General features: G+C 40.0%; 1 protein-coding gene across 3 annotated transcripts in view; it reads left to right on the top strand.

The window, feature by feature from the left end:
- Positions 1–15437, top strand: part of TTC7B (tetratricopeptide repeat domain 7B) — a 146797-nt gene extending 131360 nt beyond the window's left edge. For all 3 annotated transcript variants that reach the window (XM_086612889.1, XM_086612888.1, XM_086612887.1), the window contains one exon: positions 14830–15437. In XM_086612889.1, coding sequence (XP_086469015.1) covers positions 14830–15051 — 222 coding nt within the window. In that variant the 3' untranslated portion in view covers positions 15052–15437. The remainder of the gene's footprint in view (positions 1–14829) is intronic.
- The last annotated feature ends 3226 nt before the right edge of the window (positions 15438–18663 follow it).

Below are 18663 nucleotides of genomic sequence, written 5' to 3'. Positions count from 1 at the left end.
GAAAGGATTTGTTGCAGCTCAGTGTGTTCAATCTCCCCCAACTGCTACTGGTACACTGTTTATATCCCACAGATTGAACTTGCTGTATCCCTAGGAAGTCAGGCTTACTAAATAATTAGTGTGTGTGTGTTTTTCAGCTTTGCCTTCATGACTTTAAATTCTTTAGCCAGTTTCATCTGGGCAGAAGAGGGAATGATGTAAAAAAAGAATAATTTAGGCTTGTGCAAGTATTACAAAAAAGAGGCAGGAGGAAAGACGACCGAGGCTGTTTCATGATTTCCAATTTTTATTTGATATCAGCAAGGACACATGAGAGTGAGCGATGGTAAATTCTCTGCTGCAGGGATATAAGACGCAGTCCTTAGAAAGCCAAACCAGGCTTCATTACAGTCAGTGCTCATGGAGATAGCTGTTAAATGTTAACATTTTAAAGTTATTCCAGAACATAACATAACATGTTCTGCTACGTTAGGTTAGTTGGCTATATGACTTGATAGTGTAACATATTTAGACAAAATAGTGAATTGTGCTGTAAAGACCTTATCAGTAAAGGGCTATGGAAATAAAAACTAAAAAAAAAAAAAAACTAAAAAAACGAAAACAAAACCAAAAAAAAAAAAGCTAAAAAACACCCATGCAGATTCAAAATTTCTTCTGTACCATACACAGTGTGAAAATGGCTTCAGAGCTCTAAATCTACATGGACAAAGGTTGTGTTAGGTAGCACTTTGGAAAAATGCTTGCCTTTTATCAGAGGTGATCTGACCTACTAAAAGAGAGGACTGTTTCTGCCTGGTTTCTGAATTAAAATTTCTCTGCCTGTAGGTGGTTTTTGCTACCTTAAAATAAGTAACTTAAAATAAAGACATATCTTTAAAAGTATATTCTCTCATTTAAAAACAAACCCATTTGTTTTGTAAATGAGGACGAATAATAAATTAAGACAGATGTCAAGTGGTTACAAACGTTCAAAGATGTGCAAGCGAACCTCTACCAGCTGCAGAGCCATTTCAATTTCCAATTTTTTCATGGTTCTTGTTACAGTTGATCCTGACAGCTGCCAATAACTTCTTTGGGATTCTGTCTGGTTTGTAATTTATGACCATTTGAAAAAGTGATAGCCACAATGACATCAGAACAGATGGTATTACAAGGGTCAGGGACCCAAAGACTTACCAGAGGGCTATGAAATGCTATGAGACAAATGCATTCTGTGATGGTGCTTTGTCATGTTAATTGAACGCCTAGCCAGAAGCTGGTAGGTTACAGTTGCCAGAAATAACTGTTCTTGGTATCAGGTCTAAAACAGTACGAAGCGCTGTCAGATCTATTAAAGTAATTGGCGCGTCATACTTAATTTCCTTTAAAATTGTGATTTGATAGTGTGAGCAGCTGGTGATCTTTGTTGAAAATCAATGATGTAGCTTTAGCCTGGGCATCCAAAGTCATCTCATTTGCTGCAGAATCAAAGACTAAGCTTCCTAAAATTGGAGGAAGTTTTATTAGTAGGTGCAGTCTTTCTGCCACATGCATTGCATTCGATTTAATGTAACATTTGTATCTGAATATTTTTGCCAAAGATAAAATCCATGGATGTTTAGCACAATAGCTGGTAGGAAATGTTTGTATCTCACCCCGCACTCAGGAGCTGCCTTAAGTTCCAGAATTCCCACCTTTCCCACCAAACCCATGCCGTTGCTCTAGTTTTTATCCTTGAAATGGAAGCTGCCACTCTGAATCTCAGCTCTTCACTCAGCGAGCATTAACTTCCCAGTTTGCGTATTCTGATCAAATCCTAGCTTCGTGTGGGAGTGCCTTTTCTGCCATTCTTCTGTTCTTCCTGCCAACTGTGCTCCAGTGAACTAGAAAAGTGACTCAAATGGACAAGATTCCGACACTCTGGAAAGGAGGATTCAAGTCTATTTCAGCTGCCTGTCAGCTGACAATAGTAAATCAAAGAAAAGGACTGAGGGAGAAACAGCATTTGGAATTACACTTTCTCTGCAGATTCCAACCTTGTGCAATAATTTATTATACAGTTTGGAAAATGGATTTCAAGAGCCACAAACCAACCGCAGCGTATGATTTAACATGCTGTGTCAATCAGTGCAATGATGGATCACCACTTATAAAAAGTTTAGAGTCACGTTAAACTCCTGTTTTGCCTCAATCGTTAATGAGGATGTGATACTTATCATGAATGGCAAAGGTAAAATTAGTAGTGGAAACCAAAGTACAGAAATTGTGGCCACTACTTGCTGGTGGAAGTGTGAAGGAGTTGGCCAGAATTCTGGAAGAGCTAAATCATTAGTCCGGTAATATTTAGTGAAACCTAACTTAACAAAAGATTGTAGGATAGTTAATATATTACCTCTACTTGGGAAGAGCAGTTGCAGGGGAAAGCCATGAATTTGATTAGAAGTGAGACTTGAAGACCCTTCAGAAAAAGAAATATGATGACTTTCACAAATATAAAATAGAAGAGCAAGACTGAGTGTGGAAATGACTGACAAGGACAAAGAGCTGGGGTACTAGTTGATCTGAGCTACATCTCTATAGACCTACATCTCATGATGTTCTACATCATGTTGTCCCAGTTATCAATGTCATCATCTTGTCAACAGTGTAGCCTCACCATTAATTTTGTAAGCCTACAGATTTCTCGTTCCCTTATGGAAGGTGGTGCTGTTCATGTTCCACTGATTGCTTCATGTCCCCAAAATATGGAGACTGCCATGCCCAGTAAAACCAGTTGAGGCTAACCAATGGGGCAAGTGTATCCTCAGTGTGAACTAAAGCATAGTTTTCACTTAGGGTTTCCTGTGTGAAAGGAAACTGGCCCTGTGATTATCCTCTAATCCCAAGTAGTGCGGCTGGATGACAACGCTGGCCTGTAGCTTTGCATCAGTGTTGTCCTTATACACGGGGAGCACTGAGGTGACTGAACTGTAGCACTAGAAAGTCTCTGGAGCGTTTCCTGGGAGAAGTAGGAAGCTTTAACAGTAATATGTGCTCCTTGTAAACATGAGAGGAATATGCATAAACAAAATAAGGCTGGATGACATTGGCACTGCAATAAATGAAAACAAACTGGCTAGAGAAAAATTTGGGAAGAAGATTTGAAGAGGATTCCTAGCACTTACAGTCTAAGCACTGTGGACCATGAAATCCTGTGCTAAGGTTGTTGGTAACAACAGGGAAGCAAAATGAAGAACCTAAGAGGGCTCTTCTGATCTGATGTTAATTAAACTGAAAATACCTTAAATTAGGCATGTTTTAAGTAAAAAAAAAAAAAAAATAACAATAATCTGCAAAAAGATAGTTGTGAGAAAACCCAATAGGCTTATATGGCATTAAATTATAAAAGATAGGTGATTCTTCGGTTACGTTTACCTGTTCGCTTCCAGATCAGTATTAGCAAAAGCTGATTTCTCGAGGTATGTTAGTGTTATTTCTAGCTTTTAAAAAATAAATTTTAATGGTTTTTTTTTCCCAAAAGTACTACTGTTTGGGTTTCTCTCTTTAATTGTCCAAAGCTCTTTTCTGTAGTTTTCAGTATATTTGACTTCTTCAGGTTTTGTGAAAGGTAAGTCAGTATACAAATAAGTGTTCCATTTTATTTTTCTGAAAGTGCTATAAGCCCTTTCTTTGCCAATGGTTAGGGTTTGGCTTTTCTGATCTCTACCTGATGGTGCACAGATGGGTGAGTGTATGCCTTACCTTCACACTGAAAATCGCCTTCCCTTGAAGATGGGTCTGCTGGCAGTTCTACCAGACTGACAGGTTAGCGGTGTACCTGCAACTTCTGCCTTCCATTTAAGAACCTAGGGGGAGAAATGGTGGTGCATTCCCTCTCATGCCAGGAGGTTTTTGCAAACTGCCCTGAAGGTGGCTCTTCCCATTGTAGTGCGTGGAGCCTGACGAGCAGATGGCAGTTCACATCTGCTTTGGAGGAAGGAAATGATCTGTTTCCTGGAGATGCTACTAAAAATATATTTATTAATACTATATTAAAAATAACCTCTTTTTCTTAGAGGTTACTGTAATGCCAGTGTGGTATGTGCTACTGTGGTGTTATAACACTTTTGAAACAGTGAATTTAGCCATAGTTATAACATATGTATGTTCATACTTCTGTATCCAAAAGTCTCTTTGGCTAAGGGCAAAAGGAATAAAAATATGAATAAAGTGCTTTAATCTTTGAATTTCTATTTTATTTTAGTAATGAAAGGACTGGTCATCTTTTATCTTATACTGCAGTTCTGACTCTGAATATTTAATACAGCATTTGTCAGAATATTTGAGGCAAATGCACATGCATAAATGCAAAAAAGGTACTTCAGAAGACCATCATTCACTTCTGGTTCCTTTTCCGTAGTTTCAAAAGTTCAGGCAACTAAGTGCTAGTTTCTGAAGTATTGAGCACACGCAAGTATGGACTACAAGTGCTAGGTTTCAGAATAGTGACAATCTAGCTAAAGATCTCCAAAGTACTCATTTTGAACACTGACGAGTCTATTAATGATAAATTTTAACCACAGAACCTAGTACTGGATCTGCAGCTCTGATTTTTTTTTCTGATACACAAGCTATTCCCCTGACTTCAGATTGATTTCTTCAGTAGTACATTTGATCAATTTTTCTAATTACCATTTTCAGAAGCCACATACCACCGGTATATTCATTGTGATTTTATAGAACAACTGTCGTTAATGAAAAACAGCTTCTTAAAAAGCCAGTGCTTGAGAGTAGCCTGAAGGAGAAGGACTTGGGAGTGCTGGTTGATGAGAAACTCAACATGAGCTGGCAATGTGCGATGTGTGCTTACAGCCCAGAAGGCCAACCATATCGTGGGCTACATCCAAAGAAGCATGACCAGCAGGTCGAGGGAGGTGATTCTGCACCTCTAGTCTGCTCTCATGATTAACCTGGAATACCGCATTCAGCTCTGGAGTCCTCAACACAAGAAGGATATGGAGCTGCTGGAGCAGGTCCAGAGGAGGGCCATGAAGATGATCCGAGGGCTGGAGCATCTCTGCTATGAAGACAGGCTGAGAGAGTTGGGGTTGTTCAGCCTGGAGAACAGAAGGCTCCAGGGATACCTTTTAGCAGTCTTCCAGTACCTAAAGGAGGCCTGCAAGAAAGCTGTAGAGGGACTTTGTTGCAAAGGTGTGTAGTGATAGGACAAGGGGCAATGTTGATATACAGCCACGGATTAGAGTGATAAAATAGTAGGATTTCAGTAGTGCAATTTGGTATTGTAACTAGATCATGCACTTGTATCTATAAAATGTCTTCATAGAGGAAAAGGGGTGAGGGTATGAATGACAATATACAAGAATATACTGAATTAAGGAAATTACTATGAGCCCATTTCATAAACGGCACTGCCTGTAGCTGTGATCTCCAGCACCAGTTTTCCTTATGGGTGCATGTACGTGAAGGAAGCTATACATCTAGGAAATCCCCTTTTCTTATTTGTGGGATAGGTGAGAAGACACTGATGTGGCTTCAGTGCTGGGAAGGAGGATAGAGAAGATACAGTGCTGCTGAGCTTCCGGATGGAGGGAGGTGGTCGAGGCAAATCACCTACGCTTCAGTGTTGCTTCATGGTGTCATACCTGGGAGGAAACGTAAAACATTTGCACTAGATGACAAGTACTCCAAACTCAGGACTGGACATAATTCTGAGAACGAGGGTTGTACTTAATTATTCCACGATGTTACTGGTGATGCAGTACTTGCCAGAGCTGTAGCCGTCTGACTTCTGAAGGGAGAATCGTTGTGGTTTTACTGTGTTGGTAGATACAGCATATGAAATAAGACCCTCAGTACAATTTTTAGATGGAGTTAAAAAATCAGATAATCTCCGCAGTCACGAGCTGTTTCACTCTATCAGTAAGGTGTTTTATTTGTTTCCAGTGTGCTTGCTATGTTCCTATTAGTTCTCGCAATATAGCATGGTTTTATAAGCTGATATGACGTTCATACAAAGTGTAAATCAAAATTACAGCAGACTGTTGCAAGATTATGCTGTCTTATCGGGAGAAGTAGTTTCCCAAGAGCTTCCATCTTGGTGGACAGCTACGATCAGCAATTTTAGAAAATGAACTTCAGTTTTGAACCTTTCTGCATTATCGGCTGTGAACAGTAGAGAACTAAAAGGCAAGCACAGCCCTGTTGGAAGGGGTCACTCATTTTCAAGGGAGTTATAAATACACAGATGCCCTAACAACCACACACGTTTGTTGTTTCACGCCAGGGATGTAAAGTTCAGTGAGTAACAAAGCCAAAGTTGTTGTTTTAAAAATCTGTTGCCAAGCAGTAGGTGTTCTCCTAGCAACAAGTGTTTTGCAGCAGGGGAAGCAATTGGAGACCTTTCGGGGGTATGTTATCATTGGGGGAAGGGGAAGGAAGTAACAAACGGGTTGGGAGCTTGCTTCAGCGCTGACACCGACCACAGGGTGTGCTGGGGATGGAGCAAGACAGGTGAGGGACACGTAGAACAGACAATGTTTCAAGATAGGCAATGAACAAAAACGTTGGCTGCAGGTTCACGTTTGTTCATCAGTTGCTTTGGTTTGGTTTAGTGAGTGATCTGCTGTAGGTATTATTAGCTGGTTGTCCTCATTTAAAAAAAAAAATCCATGCTGAGCTGCTAGAAAGTTTAATTTTGAGCATGTTTGAAGAAACATACTTTTTATTGTTCAAAAGAATTGCCTCATTAGAGAAAACGAGATAAGTGGTTTTGTATTCCGCGTTTTGGAAACAAATTACGTATATGTTGCAGTTTCTTTTCCGATTCAAAAAATCATGTATTTATTTTACAGAAAATAGTCTTTACTTGTAAGCAGTGGTGGTAAATCCAGTTGGTTTTTAGCCTTGTAATATGGGTACCCTTCAAATCCCTGCATTAATATGCATCTCGGTCATTGCAGACATAGAACTATTCTACTCGTCACTTTTCTGATGGAATGGCTGATGTCGAACTGATGTGCCATGTCACAGTTTTTTCGTGCTTGCAGGAAATAGTTACTTACAATAACTAAACATGCAATTGGTCTTGGTATATTCCTTCAAAAGAAGCAGTTAGTAAATTTTTTCTTCTGCAAAGTCATACTTCCGTCGGATGGGTGTGTTTAGTACAAATTCATCAGCTAAAAAGAAGATAGGAGAGCGCATATAAATAATGTGCTATTTCACTCTACGTAAGTGTAAAATACATGGAATCAAAAAGAAACCTTTATATTGATTATAGAATACATTTAAAACGTATTTATATCACAGAGGATTGGAAATATCAGCTGCAGAATTTTACTTATGTTTCCATATATCATGACAAATTCTTCTAGTTTTCCTCGCTAACACTTCTTCTGTTTCATTATTATAGCATAACACTGTCAAGTCTCTGGTAAACCTTCAAGTTTGATAGATTTGTTTGAAAATAGCAGCCACCTTAACACATGCAAAATAGGCTGAAAAAGCAGCATGTAACAAGGGGCAGTTATATGATGCTAAAATTACAATGCATATGGATTTGCAATGCCTACATTGCATATTAAGTTTTGTAACTGTTTATGATCATAATCCTTGGTTTTCAACTTTTTTAGATAAGATGGGATGTTTCTGTCGTGTCTTTCTGTATACCATGGTTGAAAGTTGACTGTCTCTTAGGCACGCTGGGACTTGTTTAAAAAAAAAAAAAAATCGAACTGGGAAAATTACTGGGGAGTTGGAAGTGGTGAGTTCTTTGGGCCATTTATTGTAACTTTAAAAAAAAAAAAAAATCATTATTTTCAGCATCTGTATAGCTCTATGTCTGATTCTACATTTGCAGCAGCTAGCTTACTGGGTTTCAGCAGGTCATCAGCAAATCAAGCAAGTAGTATTTCCATGGTTCTTCTGTCTCCCTGCTCTGATCATTAATTACAAAGTCAGTCTATTTTTGATTTTCATATGCTTATAATGTTTTCTTATAGCCGTTGGTTTTGCAAAGGAAACTTTTAGCTCTGAGGGGTATTTTTTAGGTAAATAAGGTCTGCGTCATATAAATTTAGAAGCTGTTTAACAAACAAGTCATGTAATAGACTTACTAGGTAAAAATTAATATCTTATCTGCTACAACTAAAGTTTTTGTAGTTGAGTCTTATTGCAGGTCAACAGGCTGTGATTCTTAAACATAGTGAGCATCTCTGATGCTTTTTTGCTTGTTAGGTCGGCCATGTTTCTTCTCATACTCTCCATTTCTCCCAGTTAGCAGTTTCCATCTCTGCAGAGTTACAAGAGAGTTCAGTGTTGAGAGTTCAGCATCCTCTCTGAAGAAGGCAAGAGTGCAAATGGACTCATGGTCAAAGTTCCTATTATAATTTTTCCACTTCAAAATAAATTTCACAGCTTTTGAGAACACCTCCCACCTGTGAGCTATATCTTTCTTGGAGAAAATGAAATTGTTCTTTTTGATATCAAATGAGCAAAGGTAAAAATCTCAAGTAGTGCTTCTGTTGAGATTGAGAACTTTATTTTCTGAGAGGGATGGAGAAGTAGTCAGATGGTTAAACCTTTAGAAAACATCCAGCTCTCTTTAGCAGAAATTTTTAGGCATGTTGAAGAAACCACAATGATCTTTGTAGTTTTACCTTTTTTTTTTTTTTTCTTTTTTGGTGGATGTACAATGGGTGATAATTACAACTTTAATTTTTTTAAAGTTAGTTCTATGGAAAAAATTTGCATATTAGCCTCTCATTTGCCTAAAAGCAAATTAAAAAAATGTGATCTTACTAGACTACTCTAAATGGCTCTTTTAAATCATGTTTTCAAAATCAGAAATTAGTTATGTAAGTAGTTTTCCATTTCTGTCCCGTGTCTGTTTTTCTAGATGTGTGTTTTCAGTTGACTTTTTGGTTAATCGTTATGACAGGTTAATTTGTAAAGAGCGAAAGCCCATTTGAAGAAAAAAAGATACTTTTGTCTAGGATACAAATAGATACCTAATGACATACTGAAAGTTGTCGAGATGGAGTAAGGATTTAGGTCCTGTTTAAGTGAATGCTGATAAAACATCTTGTCTTATATGCATTGGAAAATTGCATTATGCATCTTTCTATGCTCAAAATACTGTGACCATGTTGTGGAGTGTTGATTTGTTGTTGATTTTTTTTTGTTTGTTAAAAAAAAATGGCCTTATGGATTTGAAGATTTCAGAATCAATTCATTTTGTCCTACTAGTTTTCTTCTTTCAGAAATAAGCTGGATACCTGCCATAATTTTGCTTTTTAATCTTTGTATCTGTTGGACATTTCTCTGCACCTGTTTCTTCAGTGTAACATAAGGAATCAAGAGAAAATTCTTCTTACAACAGAAGCATCAAGTAGTCATGTTATATAGACACAAAAATATTATTACTGACTTTTCTCTCGGTGCAGTTGAGGGGGAATCTGATATTGGAACAGGACTAGTGGAAGGTCCCTGAGCCCTCTAGACAAGTCTTCTCCTAACCATCAGAGCATGCAAGCTCTTCCTGTAGGACTCTGTCTTATGCTGTTTTGCACCCTGCTACTGTGAGTAGAAGACTGTTCCAAGATCTCTCTTCTCCAATTGCCAGGAATGTTTTCACCTTTTTTTGTTAAACTTACTCGCAGCCAATTTATACACGTGTTCTTGTGCCAACATTATTCCCTAACTAAAATAGTTTTTCTCTATTCTGTTCTCTCTGCTGTTTTGATAGCAAGTAACTTCATCTCCTGTCAGCTTTTGATTTGCTAGGTTAAACAAACCAAGTCTGTTAGTCTACCTTTGTAAATTAAGATTTTATTGATTGTCTCAGTAGTCATTTTCTGTTCCCGTTCGAGTTTGAATGACCTTTGTTGAAAAGGGGGATCTGCACAAGGTACCAGAGAAGGCCCTGCTATAGCTATGTACAGCACAGCTGCTAAAATCTGTTCTCTTTCTCTCTACTGGAAATCTCTGCTGATGTCACTTGGGTGTTCCTCTTTCACACTGGCACCTTTTCACAATGTCACCCTGTGTTTGCCTGATATATCCAAATCCATCTCACAAGCTGCTTGGTTCACAGGCTTCCACCATATTGCAGAACTTCTGTGTTACTGTTGTGTTGTTTTCCACTTTGTTTTACTGACCTCTGCCATGTTTCTGTTATTCCAGTTCTCATGATCAGACTGTTGCTTTCTATATCGTATCCTCCAAACTTTTTGTTATCTAATTGTATCATCACTTTCATAATTCTTGTGATGTGTCATTAATTAAAGCACTAAGCATAATTAGTCCCAAGGCAGTATCCAAAATACAGAAGATATAATCCCCATTCCTTAATGTATGCAAGATAAGTAAAAATGAAGGTTATTCAGCCAAACATTTTGGATGATACATTAAGATATTTCTGTCTATTCAGATTCAGTAACTGTTCTTCTGGACTGTATTCATGTAGGTATCTAGGAAATATTGGGTAATAAATAACAAATGACTTCTGTTTTGACAACAGTGCTAAGGGCCTTCAATCAAGGGTTGGGCCCTGTTTGATTGAGTGTCGTAGAAACAAGCCTTGGATAGATACTTTGGCAAAATAAGCAAACAATAGAAGTTTTGTATGTGGAGCAGTATAAAATGAAGTATATGGATGACGATGGAAGGAGTAAACACATGTTAAAATCATTGACTAACTAGAGGGAGACTGTGACTCCAGATCAAATGAAGAAAGAATCAACAAGATCTTGAAAATAACCTGTGGCTGAGAAGAAAATTAGAACCACTTTTTCCACCTTTTTATCAATTCCTAGAGAGTTTTCATAGAATGGTTTGTGTTGGAAGAGACTTTAAAGATCACCTAGTTCCAAACCCCCTGCCATGGGCAGGGACACCTTCCACTATACCACATTGCTCAAAGCCTCATCCAACCTGGCCTTGAACACTTCCAGGGATGGGGCATCCACAGCTTCTCTGCGCAACCTGCACCAATACCTCACAAACCTCAGAGTGAAGAATTTCTTTCTTATATCTAATCTAAATCTCCCCTCTTTCAGTTTAAAGCCATTGCCCCTGTCCTATCACCACACACTCTTGTCAAAAGTCCCTCTCCAGCTTTCTTGTAGATCCCCTTTAGGTACTGGAAGACTGCTAAAAGGTCTTCCCGGAGCCTTCTGTTCTCCAGGCTGAACAAGCCCAACTCTCTCAGCCTGTCTTCACAGGCGAGGTGCTCCAGCCCTCGGATCATCTTCATGGCCCTGTTCTGTTGTGATGTGAAGTTTGTATAGAACTTTGTTTCTAGTGACTACAGGACCTCCTTGTCGCAGGCAGCACACAGTAATACTCTTTTTTTAGAAAGCCAGCCCCTGTAAGATTTTGAAATTGAAAAGTCCCTGTTACTCCCAGCTCTGAGCCCCGACAGTGGCCTGGGCACTATAAAAGACTGTTGACCTTTCCTAGAGCAGAGAGCATCTGAACTCCACAAATCTGAGAGTGCTGTTGATTATTCAAAGTGACTGGTATAAATATCAATGAATCGGAGACAGGAAGCACTGCTTTCACTTCTTGCAATGATGGCACAAAAAAGTCTCTTTCTTTCTTCAGAGATTCCCTTAACTTTCTGCCTGTGCCATTTCTGCTTAGATTTTTCACTTGGAGTTTTCTGAGTTACAAAATCAACCTCTGCAATGTAGAACTGGCTAGAAGAAAAATAAGATTTGCTTAGAGTGTTTACAACATAAAAAATGTCCTGAACAGACGGATGCAGGAAGCCTTAACGCACTTAGGGGAGATCAGTGGTTTGTCAAAACAAAAACTAATGAAACAAAAAAAAAACACACACACAAAAAAAAAAAAAAAAAGAAAAAAAAAACCCACAAAAAAACCCCACAAAACCCCACAAACCATGACCCCAAAGAAGTGTAAAATTCTCAGCAAACCAAACATGGGGAAAAAGTAATAAAAAAATTTCTAAAATTAAAAAGCCCACACACGTTAGTAGAGGCTTTTATAACTGTGTTAGAAGCAAATGTCATAAATCTATCAGTCTTCCGTGTGAAAGAGCTAGTGAAAGAGATGCAATAGCAGGAAGGGTCCTGCTTTCTCCTAGCAGGATGCCAACAGTTGTCTTAGACACCTCTGTGAAGTACTGCAGCGTTTTAAAATGTACAAAGAACAAATAGATTGCCTTAGATTTGTGTCATTCCTTAGGAATTCCTTACTGATTGCATCATTTTTTGTAGAATGAGTGTTTTCCTACTAATATTTCATATTATTTACTCAAATATTTTTTTTAATTCATTCAGGTTCCAAAATCCCTATCTTTTTTTTAAAAAAAAAGAGTTTATGTGCCTGTTTATAAAGAGGGTATAAGGAGAAGACATTCTGCTTAGGTTTTAAACTAACATGCCAAGTCTGAAGGTGAGCCATGTATCACTTAGGTACCCCTCTGTGTTTCTGCAGAGTTGATGTGTTGTTCAAGCGCCATCTCCAGCCATAAGCAAGAGACTTAACATTATTCTGCAGATAAATGTTGTCTGTACATCTGCTGAGAAATAGGTAAAGGCCAGAACTGGTAGATTTGAGGTTTTGGTTCCAGTTAGGAAGCAAAGGAAAATATGCAGTGAAGGACTAGGATAATTCGTATTGGTTTCTGGGAAATCTTAGAGGAGTTTTGGTTTGGGTTTTTTTTTAGATTTTGTTGGTTTTAGTGGTTTGTTTTCTGTTTGTTTGTTTGGATTTTTTTCCCCAAAAAGGCTTAGTACAGAGAGTAAACATAAGCTGACAGCTGGTAAACTGGAGGTCACTTTTCTTGCATGGGTGATGGTTTGAAGGATGTTGCTGTGTGATAGGCATGGCCGCTTCTTTTCCCTGTGGTCTGTACTATAATGCTTGATAGAGCAAAGTCAGGCAAGGACCACAAACAATTTGAAACGTTCTGTGCTGCAGAATTTTAATGAAGTCATACGGGAAGGAGATCTACAAAATGGACACTGACAAGACATGCCATCTAACCATCATTCTGAGAGAGTTAACAAATCAGAGGGTATTATGTCTTCTTTCTCTAGATCACTTGTTTGAGCTCAGCCCACAGCTATAGTGACCAAATGCCACCATCCTTTTGATGATCTGTGTGAATTGAGTCTAATTTTCTCTCCATCCGTTTTTTGAAAGCAAAGCTTGTTGCCCCAGTGCTGCTGCCCAATGCAGGAGTCTTCATACCGTCCCAGCCTGAGACACGAGTGAAAAACTGACTATTGGGAAAATCTCCATCTAAAAAGCTGCGACCTCAAAGGCATGAGAGTACAGAATGCAACCTAATTGCCTATGCAAGAGTGGTTCCTTCACTAGTGCTAAATAGTTTATGTTCTTAGAAAAATATAACAGCAGGCAAACAGCTAGTATTTGCCCACCTGGAAAATCTGAGCTACTCTTTTTTCCATACAGAATAGGGCAGATGTGACATAACGTGTTTCCCTTCCCGTCAACAGGTTTATATCTGCAAAATTTGGTTGTTTCCTTTGGTCTTGGAAAGAACAGTTTGATCCTTAGCAAGTGTGGAAAATAGTCTGGCATATTTGGGAAAAAAAGTATTACCAACATTGAAAGAACTCACATGTTTAATTAGTATAAAATGTACAAATCTGCACAGAGAAAAAAAAGGAAGATTTTTTTTTTTTAGTTGATTAGAGAATCTTGTCTCAAAAATTAGCAATGCTTTGATTTTACTAAGCTTAGGTGCACGCAGCCAAACCACCTATATATGTTCCATCTCCTTGCTTCTTTTTTTTTTTTCATAGTTTCATGCCTGATACCTACCAGTCACAATCATTTTCCTGCAGGAAAAAGAGGCTGATCCTGAGAGTTATCTGATTTTTGGATTGGAAGTACTGTTCACTTGCTCTGGAAATGCTGACTCACTTGACAGCTCAAAAAAAAATCCAGAACTAGAAAGGCGCTCTAGCACCTTTATGTGAGAACATCTGCTAGGCTGATAGAAATTAGCCTTCATTGCAGTTCTTTATTTATTTATCTTGATGATACTGTACAGCACTGTTTATGTTGTTCTTCAGAGCATGGTCTGCTGTGTAGCTCTGTAGGATGGAGTTAGCAGTCTGCCCATGCGGAAAGCCAGCCTGATGGGCAGAATTCCAGAAATGTTTGGTGGATAATTCAGGGGTTGCGTAGAATTTCGGTACTTTCTGATCATCGACCCTTAGGTCGATAAGGATTTGAGGGACAGATGTACAGAGAGAAATAAAAGAACTTGCGGTCCAAGGAGTGGGGCCTGGGAGGGAAGAAGTCACAGGGAATCTGTAAGCGTGTAATCAGGACAACCCTCTGGAAAACAAAGATTTGTGGTCCATATGCATTTTGCAACACTGAATCACAAGGTTAAAATGCGTAACATCGTTAGGATTATTATAATCTGAGAATAAAGCTCCTTTACTGGGTCATTCCATGACTTTTCTGGCACAGGAATATAGCGGAATGTGATGAATGGAGATTTCCACTGCCTCATTCAGCCCATATCCTAGTGTGTTTAGACATCCTCTTGAAGCATGTGGTGTTGAATTGGATCCCGTTCCATAGAGGAAGACGAAGAAGCTGTGTCTAGGAAGCTCCTGAGGAAGTCACCTGCCTGCTAGATCTTTATACACTACTGGTGCAATATTCATATTGTTTTGGTTTGGTTTTTTGCTGGGTTTTTTTGAAAGAAAAGTGTTATATAGTCTATAACACTTTCAACACAAGCTAGCAACGCTTTATTTCACTCTTGCAACATATCACTTGAGCTTCAGGAAAGTCCTACTGTCCAATCTGAAACATTTTTCCTTTGTTTTCTTGCAGGCTCTGATACTTCACCAACTCGGACGCTATAGCTTGGCGGAGAAGATTCTCAGAGATGCCGTCCAGGTGAACTCCACGGCCCATGAGGTCTGGAACGGCCTGGGAGAGGTGCTGCAGGCTCAAGGCAATGATGATGCCGCAACCGAATGCTTCCTGACGGCGCTGGAGCTTGAAGCCAGCAGTCCCATCGTCCCTTTCACCATCATTCCCAGAGTCCTTTGAGAGGGCATTTTGATCAACCGATTTTGGTCTGACTTCTGGGTGAGGAAACCCAGTGTATCAGGTTGTCTGGTAACTGGTTAGTTTGAAAAACTTTAGAGCTACAGGTTACAAACTCCAGTCTTTTGCAGGAAAGTGGCCAAAACAGTGACGTGATGCAATATGTTAATGTTAGACTGAGAGAACAAAATGGCTAGCCAGAACCAAATCACTCGTATCGCCTACGTTTTTGCCCTGGTAGTTTTAAAACATTGTTATATTGTTCAAGAATGATGTGCCATATTTTGTTAGTGATACTTGAGTGTTACATAAAATTATAATGGAATCAACTACCAAACATAGAATAATATATTCAAGTTAAAATTCAGTGGCAGAGCAGACTATTTTTAACAAAGCTGTTAATAAAACTGTTCTCTTCTTGCCTCTCAACCTCTTTTGGCCCAAAGTCAAAATGTGAATTTTCTGTTTCCATCTCTCTTTTAGTCCAGGTCAGAACAACAGTTGAGTTTTTGGTTTTAGTTCTTAATAACTGTGATGTGTGGCTAACTGTTATCTCTATTTAGAACAAAGGCTGAGTACAAGAATATTTGTATTTTACCAATGTATGCCTGTTACAAAAAATATATTAGTTATTTAAGTTTAACTTTTTTATGTGAATTCAGAGTTTATTTATCAATGGAAATATGTAAAAAGAAGCCTCAAATGGAATATTTACCGACATTCCTTATACATGACCCACACTTGGCTAAATGGGAAGATTATGTTAATAATAAAACAGTTTTTAAATGGAACCTTTTCTGTGTCCTGGTTAAGAGCCCAGGGGGAAATAGATGGCTTGTCAACACATTTAAATGATGTGGGGCCTGTGGCTGGCTGGCCTCAAAGATGAACAACATCAAAATTAAATGCCCTGAGGCCAGTCTAGAGGAAAGAAGCTACTATACTCTTTGGCAATGGTGGTGTTATCTCAGATTTCAGGTTTCCTTAAATCTTCATTACTTCTCCTTTTTTATTCCTTCCACTCCAGCTCTCAATGAATCCAGATTACTCTGCCTCTGCATAATACATGGACATTCACGTATACCTTGGCAGTGCTTGGGAAGAACATGTTAAATATTTACACACTATTCTTCAGAATTCTTTACCTGTCATCTTAGTTCTTTCTCAACATCTCCTGCACTTTGCATCTCTTGAAGGAGAAGTTGGCTTGTGATGTATTGCTGCCATATTGGTAGTAATAGAGCCAAATGTTCTGTAGGCAAATACTTGCCAGAGTTTCTCTGACATAAATGGAAGAGAGTTATTCATCGCAGGGAATATTAAGGGGATGTGAGCTGGGGTAGTCTGGTATCTGCTCATTTACGACTTTGGGCTTGTATGTAGCCTGGGAAGATTTTGATGTTCCCTGTTAGTGCTGGGTGCTACTTGATATTTGCCTGATTTGTCACAAGAGTCATAGAATGGTTTGGTTGGAAGAGACCTTAAACATCATCTAGTTCCAAACCCCCTGCCATGGGCAGGGACACCTTCCACTACACCAGGTTGCTCAAAGCCTCATCCAACCTGGCCTTGAACACTTCCAGGGATGAGGCATCTACAACTCCTCTGGGCAACCTTTTCCAGTGCTTCACAAACCTCAGAGGGAAGAATTTCTTCCTTATATCTAATCAAAATCTTCCTCTTTCAGTTTAAATCCGTTGCCCTTTGTCCTAGCACTACACACTCTTGTAAAAAGTCCCTCTCCAGCTTTCTTGGAGGCCCCCCTTAGGTACTGGAAGTCTGCTAGAAGGTCTCCTCAGAGCTGCACAACCCCAGCTGCACAACCCCAACTCTCTCAGCCTGTCTTCATAGGAGAGGTGCTCCAGCCCTTGGATGATCTTTGTGGCCCTCCTCTGGACCTGCTCCAACAGCTCCATGTCCTTCTTATGTTGGAGACCCCAGAGGTGAACACAATACGTGAGATGAGGTATGACAAGAGCAGAGTGGAGAGGCAGAATAAATAACCTCCTTCCCTCGACCTACTGGCCACACTTCTGATGTACGCCAGGATATGGTTGGCTTTCTGGGCTGCAAGTGCACATTGCTGGTTCATGCTGAGCTTCTCATCAGCCAGCTCTGCCAAGTCCTTCTCCCCAGGGCTGCTCTCAATCCATTCTCCACTCAGCTTGCATTTGTGCTTGAGATTGCCCCAACCCATGTGCAGGACCTTGCACTTGGCCTTGTTGAACTTCATTAGGTTTTCACGGGTCCATCTCTTCAAGTCTGTCAAGGTCCCTCTGGATTACATCCCTTCCCTCCAGCATGTCGACCACACCACACAGTTTGGTGTCATCTGCTAACTTGCTGAGGGTGCATTCAGTCCTACTGTCCATGTCTCTGACAAAGATTTTAAACAGCACTGGCCCCAATACCAGCCCCTGAGGAACGCCACTTGTCACTGGTCTCCACTTGGATATTGAGCCATTGACCACAACTCTGAGTGCAGCCATCCATCCAATTCCTTATCCACTGAATGGTCCAGCCATCAAATCCATGTCTCTCCAGTTTGGAGACAAGGATGTTGTGCTTTGGACAAGTCCAGGTAGATGACATCAGTTGCTCTTCTCTTATCCACCAATGCTATAACCTTGTTGTAGAAGGCCACCAAATTACTCAGGCACAATTTGCCCTTAGTGAAGCCATGTTGGCTGTCACCAATTGCCCCCTTATTTTCCATGTGCCTTAGCATAGTTTCCAGCAGGATCTGCTCCATGATCTTGCTGGGCACAGAGGTGAGATGACTGGCCTGTAGCTCCCCGGGTCTTCCTTTTTTTCCTTTTTTAAAAATTGGGACTATGTTTCCTCTTTTCCAGTCGGTGGAAACATCACTGGACTGCCACGACTTCTCAAGTGTGATGGATAGTGGTTTAGCAACTTTATCCACCAGTTCCCTCAGGACCAACGGATGCATCTCATCAGGTCCCATGGACTTGTGCACCTTCAGCTTCCTTAGATGGTCTCAAACCTGATCTTCTCCTACAGCGGGCGGTTCTTCATTCACCCAGTCCCTGCCTTTGCTTTCTGCAACTCGGGCTGTGAAGTTAGAATTCTTGCCAGTGAAGACTGAGGCAAACAAGTCATTGAGTACCTCAGCCTTCTTCATATCCTGGCTAACTAGGTCTCCTGTTTCCTTCCAGAGAGGGCCCACATTTTCCCTAGTCCTCCTTTATCACCGACATGCCCATTGATGTTTTAATTTGTGCCTTTGATGTCCCTGGCCAGATTTAATTCTATTAGGGCTTTAGCTTTCCTAACCCGGATCCCTGGTTGCTCAGACAATTTCTCAGCATTCCTCTCAGGCTACCTGTCCTTGCTTCCACCCTCGGTAGGCTTCCTTTCTGTGTTTGAGTTGGTCCAGGAGCTCCTTGTCCATCCATGCAGGCCTCCTGGTGTTTTTGCCCAACTTCCTCTTTGTTGGGATGCACTGCTCCTGAGCTTGGAGGAGGTGATCCTTGAATATTAACCAGCTTTCTTGGGCCCCTCTTCCCTCCAGGGCTTCATCCCATGGTATTCTAACAAGCAGATTCCTGAAGAGGCCAAAATCTGCTCTCCTGCAGACCAGCTTGCTGTGCTCCC

This window comes from Tauraco erythrolophus, chromosome 6 (assembly GCF_009769465.1).
Source record: "Tauraco erythrolophus isolate bTauEry1 chromosome 6, bTauEry1.pri, whole genome shotgun sequence".
Taxonomy (NCBI): domain Eukaryota; kingdom Metazoa; phylum Chordata; class Aves; order Musophagiformes; family Musophagidae; genus Tauraco; species Tauraco erythrolophus.
Note: the sequence above shows the minus strand (reverse complement) of the source record. Positions and strands in the feature narration are given on the sequence as shown.